This window comes from Rutilus rutilus (genome assembly GCF_951802725.1).
Source record: "Rutilus rutilus genome assembly, chromosome: 23".
Taxonomy (NCBI): Eukaryota; Metazoa; Chordata; class Actinopteri; order Cypriniformes; family Leuciscidae; genus Rutilus; species Rutilus rutilus.
The window spans coordinates 17,394,381-17,400,421 of NC_140233.1; the positions used below are offsets into that span (position 1 = coordinate 17,394,381).

The 6,041-nt window shown below is 40.7% G+C and overlaps 1 protein-coding gene across 1 annotated transcript in view; it reads right to left on the reverse strand.

The window, feature by feature from the left end:
• Positions 1–1,253: 1,253 nt before the first annotated feature.
• The window catches only part of otud7a (OTU deubiquitinase 7A), an 81,849-nt gene continuing 77,061 nt past the window's right edge, over positions 1,254–6,041 (reverse strand). Inside the window, 8 exon segments of the mRNA XM_084397655.1 lie at positions 1,254–5,410; positions 5,412–5,504; positions 5,506–5,534; positions 5,537–5,707; positions 5,710–5,878; positions 5,880–5,897; positions 5,901–5,990; positions 5,992–6,035. Of these exon segments, the coding sequence (XP_084253781.1) occupies positions 4,922–5,410; positions 5,412–5,504; positions 5,506–5,534; positions 5,537–5,707; positions 5,710–5,878; positions 5,880–5,897; positions 5,901–5,990; positions 5,992–6,035 (1,103 nt within the window). The 3' untranslated portion in view covers positions 1,254–4,921.

Below are 6,041 nucleotides of genomic sequence, written 5' to 3' on the forward strand. Positions count from 1 at the left end.
ATATTCTAAATTCGAATATATATTCGAATAGTTCTAAAAAACAGAATTTCGAAGGTGAAAACTTATATTCGAATGTGGAAAAACGAATGTGAATGTTCGAATAGTTCGAAGATAAGCTATGTGTTTTTTTTTAGAGGGAATATTCGAAGGTCATTTTTGAGCAATTTTGACAGCCCTAATGAGTATTGTCGCTAGTGACCGACAACAAAGAATCGAAGAGACAGCTAGCTGCTAGCTGCCCTGCTGGAGTTATGTCGTATGCCGGTGGAGCAATGTGGCAACATATACATAATACATGGTTTTATTTTAAAAAAGGAGCTTTACACACAACCTTATCAGAGCTAATGATAATGACCTGTATTGTTATATATTTATGTAGTCTTGATTTGGGTGGATGAAACAATGGTTTTACATTTAAAAGGGTTGTAAATCTAGTTCAAGTAAATTTTAGCACGCCATAGTCCACTTTTATCAGGTAATTTCACAACAACAAAAATGTGGCTAGTAAAAATGCTGTGTGGCTAGTAACTTTGGAAAACCACTAGCCACATTGGCTAGTGAGGAAAAAAGTTAATGTCAAGCCCTGAAAACATCATTAAGGTTTGATGCGACAACTGACTTCGCAAAGACCCACCCTTTTTAGTTACCATTGCTATGTCCGACAAGCCATGGCGCTCTCACGCCACACATCATGTTCTCCGCAGTGAAAAACACATCAGAGTGGACAACGCGCCGACAGACAGGACAGAGAAGTTTACTTTTGATATGAATTTAGATAATAATAGTTAATTTATAGCATCAAATAAATATCAGAAGGAATGTTGTTTCAACCGCGGAACACACAATTTTTAAATTGTTAAAGTTCAAGTCCACCGACGTTAATCTACTAAAGCCCTATTCGGATGGGACTAGTTTTCTAAACAATGTTTGAGTTACAATTCTGTTAGGGTTAGGGTTAGGGTTAACGTGAGCAGAGAAATCTAGACAAGTATTTTACTCTTACCTGACACTGATATTAAAATGGGAAGTCTTCGCAGTTTCTGCGATTTGGCTCTATTTATTGATTGTATATGTTATTTTTTCATCGGATACCATCCATTTTGAAACTAAATGAAAGCATGCCAAGATTGGTGTGCAAACGGTAGCTTAGGAAGGTCAAAAACACTCGAGGAAAAGCATTAGAATAATACAACATCAGCCATCACAGACATTCGCATTCGGACAGGATTAGACTTCTCAGAGGACCACTATGTTCGCCGAAACACTCAAAAGGTAATTTGCTCTGCAATTTTTACTGGGATTGTGTGAGAAAAAACAGACTTGGCAGATTCGGATGGGATTAAAATCGCAAAGTACGTCTGTGAAACACGAATTTTTCTAATGACCCCCTGGAAAACTAGTCCCGCCCGAATAGGGCTTAACTCTCCTGACTGCTTTGTCGGACAAAATGGCGGATTCGGCGGAATGTGATTGGTCAGATCACCTGTCAATAAAACTCCCGGCGAAGGTTGACTTGTATGCGAATGTCAGAGATAATGTATAGTCGTACAGTTGTGTTGTGTACCAGTGCTTATGTACGATTATAAGGTAAAAAAACCCTGACAGTCCACCCACACGAAGACCACAATGCTTAAATAAAACATAATTTCCAGTATTACTAAATTTTAATTTTGTATTGTTTATTTTATCATCATAAAAGTGTATAAACAAAATGAAAAACCTCGACTACTTGATACTAATTACCTCTTTTTAAATTTGAAATCCACTGATAAAACTACAGTGAACAGGTTTGCTGAATGCAAAGTCATTTTTACATCTTTATGACAGCTGGAACAGTTCAGTTCTTGGCAAAGTGACCTAGCTTCTACATCAGCAGAATTATATCTTCCCTTCCATGTGCCATTAGATCAGCTCTCAGTAAAACGTGTGGGTGTGTCTGTGATACTTTTGCAAAAACTTGAGAGTATCTTATTTCAGACAGTTGTAAAATAACTCACGCATGATGCAGATGACATTTGTCAATAACAGATATAACAGCCACCGGTATATTTCGCAATTCATAATATCTCAGAGTCTCAAAGGTAGAGGGGCTTAAAATATGCATGATTAAAATTTTAGGGGTGACCCAAATTATTAAGCTATTTACCTCCCGTTCTTTAGAGTGACCTGATTTGTGCTTTAAATCCCAGGCCATTAAAATCCTTCTATGTACAGTATGCGAAAAATGTTCATCTTAAATGAACGTACAACATAACAGAGAGTTCACTGTCAGGGAGAGGCTTTTCTGGCAGATGTTAGACAGGTGACCTGAGGGGCAGCTGTTTGGTGCTGTGTTTCATGCTAATGCCATGTTCCACGACTGACAGCAAATACTGCAGGGATATGGAAGCTGACCACCACAAGACCTGCAGTTTTTATACTGGATTTTATTCCAGTTTCAAGGCTCAATCCTATGAGAAGGCAGACAGTCTAATATGGGTGTTGTATGCTGTAGCCTGAAACAACAGCCTAGGGCGCTGCTCAAATTACAGAACGTTGAGGAAAAACACACACGCAGGCACGCAAGTCTGCTAGCACTCAAGCACACACCTTTCTTCCACAAGAACTATTAAAAGAACCACACGGACACCATAGTTAACAACTAATCTTATTTTGTCTCTTTTTCTCCTGCTATTTACATCGGTACCTAATGTGCAAATTAATAATTTAAAGTAGTGTAAAACTCTCAAATGAATACAAAATCATATTTTACAATTCTAAGACAGTGAGAGTCCATGAGCTTGTCCAATATAAAGGAGGGAGAGGAAAAGCAGGAGGATGGGAGGCAAAAGACACATAATTGTGAAGGTGTAAAAATGTGGGAAGAGAACAAAGCAGTGGACATCCTTGGCCAGGAAAGACAAAACACTCACAGAGACACGGAGTTGGTTACCTGGACACTGCCACACAACAAAACACAACAAGCGCTGCTCTTATGATAATCTTGTCCATTGAGTAGAAAAGCACTTGGTGGGGCCTTTGCTTAGCAGAGGCACACAAAGTGGCTAACACGCTAGTCATGCTAGTTAACTTGATTGGTACAGCTACCTGTAACATCCTGATTTTCTAGCACACAATGAGAACTAGCACTGTGAGCTGTGGTACATTTGTATGTTTGTTAGCCAGTTAGTCAGTCAGTAGCTTAGCATGTTGTTTTATGTGACTGTTTTTGCACTGCCGTGAGCAAAATCTGAAGTGATTTAAAAAGAAAAAGAAAAGAAAAAGGTAGACGTGTACCATTAAATGTCCAGTTTTTACATGTAGAGATTTGGTTAAACAACGTATCCTACAAATTGACAAAGAGTAAATTAATATGAGCTTATGTCCAAACTAAATATTACTGCACCAAGCAACATATGAAAATGTTGTCCATAGCTTGGTTTAACTGGGCAGCTCCACCCAAAGTGCAATCTAATTGGTCTATTAAACGTAAAACATGTTCTGATTGGCTATGAATTTGTTGTGTCACCACAATTTCATTTCCATTGTAGACATGAAAATTGAAGTTATATATATATATATATATATATATATTGCACACTGCCTTGTCAGAACATGATTTTACGCTGCTGTGTAATATACGAGTCAAAAATCTAAAATGCTTTTCAGAGGTAGATTTGAACCTTTAAATAACCAATTTTACATTTATAGATTTAGTTGCTTCTATGTATATGATCATCAAAATTGTGTGGTTAAGACTAATATACCTGAGGACAAATTAAATGGAGGTGAGGGACCTTTTTGGCACATGAGAGGCAAGCATGGCAGTGTTAGCATGAGTTAGCTACAGAATGTTGATGAGCAGTTGCCAGTTGCTTGTAGCCGAGCTGTGCCAACAGGTATTAAACAGTTTACACATACACAGTTTCATAAGCTTTCCACCTTCAGTCCACTGCTGAAGTATATACTGTTAGGGTTTGCATTTCATACTTATATCCTCAGGTAAGGTGGTTCTTGTAACTTAGTATTCGCTAGCATGACTGTTATATATTGCAAATACAGACAGCAGTGAGTGGAAGTCAAATGCTTACTGTATCGGATGTCAAGTAGCACACAATAGTGAGGTTTCATTTGATATCATCATGATGGAATGCAAACCCTCCTATGAAAAGGCTTTATATTACAATATAGTGCATGATGGAAAGTCACAAGATCAATTTGAGAGCACATATATTGAATATTTTCCACCATAATAATCCTTGTACAGCAGACCTTTTACAATCATATCGATATCCATTAGAATCATATGGTGAAAAGTAGAATATGGCTGACGTCATGAATGCATAGATAAAAGGGGGGAGGGGTGGCGGTTGTTAACAAACTTATTGCTTTCAAAAAAATCAGAGTGCTGAACAGTGGACCTCCCTCCCTTGTAATTATTTGCAATGCACAGCAAAATCAATGTTATTCAGTATTAAGATTCCAAAGAGCTATGCTGTGAAGTATTGCATTATAATGACCTCTAAACTGAGTTTTCCTTTCTATGATTTGGGAAACTCCATTAGAGACTGACATATGCTTTTACATCTCTTTCTGCATGTACAAGGAGTTTTACAACACAGATTGAGCAAAATGCACAGACGAGAGCTTTTACTCTAGAACAAGTAAAAGACTGAATTCAATTGGACATAGAACAAACAATAACACAATCTCTGGCCAAAGCTGTAAACTGATTCTGGTTGCACTTCCTGTCATTGTAAAGCAATGTCTGTTTGCTATTGAGAGTAAAGTAACAAGAATACAAGGAGGCCGATCTTAAATATAGTAGGAAAATGTTATGCCAGTTCTTTGTATCACTTGCAAAGTGCAAAAAAGGTGGTGGTGTTGCTGTTCTTTTCACGCACATTGGGGGGTGGCTATATATGTGAGCATGTTTGCAGGGCTATCCAGGTCGGTGCACCTTCAACTCTCGTTCCCTGCGTTTCAGCTCCTCTCTATAACAGTAGGAGCAAAAGTTCTCTGTCTCGGGTCGGCCATAGAAGGTGCAGTTCTCTCTCCTGCAGCGTTTCTGCTGAAAACAGTACATTGGGCAAACACCACTCTGCCCTTTGGTTTTGTCCTGCCCCAGCCAGGCATGGGGCATCGGGTCCTCATCTGCGAACTCCAGACAGTCCCGGATGTCGCCAGTGTTGAAGCCGTTGGTATAAGTGTGGGATTTATGTTCCCCAGGCATGTTGTATGGTAGGGTGTCTACGGCATTGACAGTACGAATGCCAGACATGCGGGCTGGACTGTAGCTCTGAGAGGACAGTGAGCGGTTTTGCTGGGGGTAGGTGGCACAAGTTTTGAGAGTGCCTATCATTGGCTTGTAGGACTCATCTTGATAGCTGGATGATTGCACATTGACATCCCTCAGGTGGATGACACTGTGGCCTCTGGATAGGTGGTGTATGGCTATAGTGAGCTGAAACAGGGACTGGTCCAGGTCTCTTAGCACCGTTACTAGGGGAGGAGAAAGGGACAGGGGGACATGGAGGATCCTGGGATGGAGACTGGATGGGTATCGGGATGGGAGAAGCAGCAAGCTTTGGGCTTCCCCTTTCTTGGACCTTCACAGCCTGGGAAAGATTATGGCTAGGGTGCAACACCGGTGAGCAACTCTCAGGTGGAGAGCTATCTGAACGCTCCCTTTGGAAAACACTCTCCTGCTCAGGCTTCTTTAGCGCCACCCATTGGTCTGAGGCTTCTTCTCAGCCTCAGCCTTTCTCTTCTGTTCCTGCTCAGCACTGAAGCGTTCTTGGGCGCTGCTTAGGTAGAAGCTGATCATCTCTTCATGAAATTGGTGTCGATGGCTGGTGAGCAGCAACCCAGCAAAGATGAATTTGCGCTCACCCTGCAATGGCTGCTCGAAGGAGTGTTCAGCTGAGTTTGACATCTGTGCTGTACTTCCAGTTGTCCAGTGTCCGATCACCTGAGATTTTGCCTGATCCTGGCGGTCTCTCAACAGGTGAGGCTACCAGAAGCGCGGTCTGTAGGCGAGGGACTGGTTGTCTTCTCTGAGG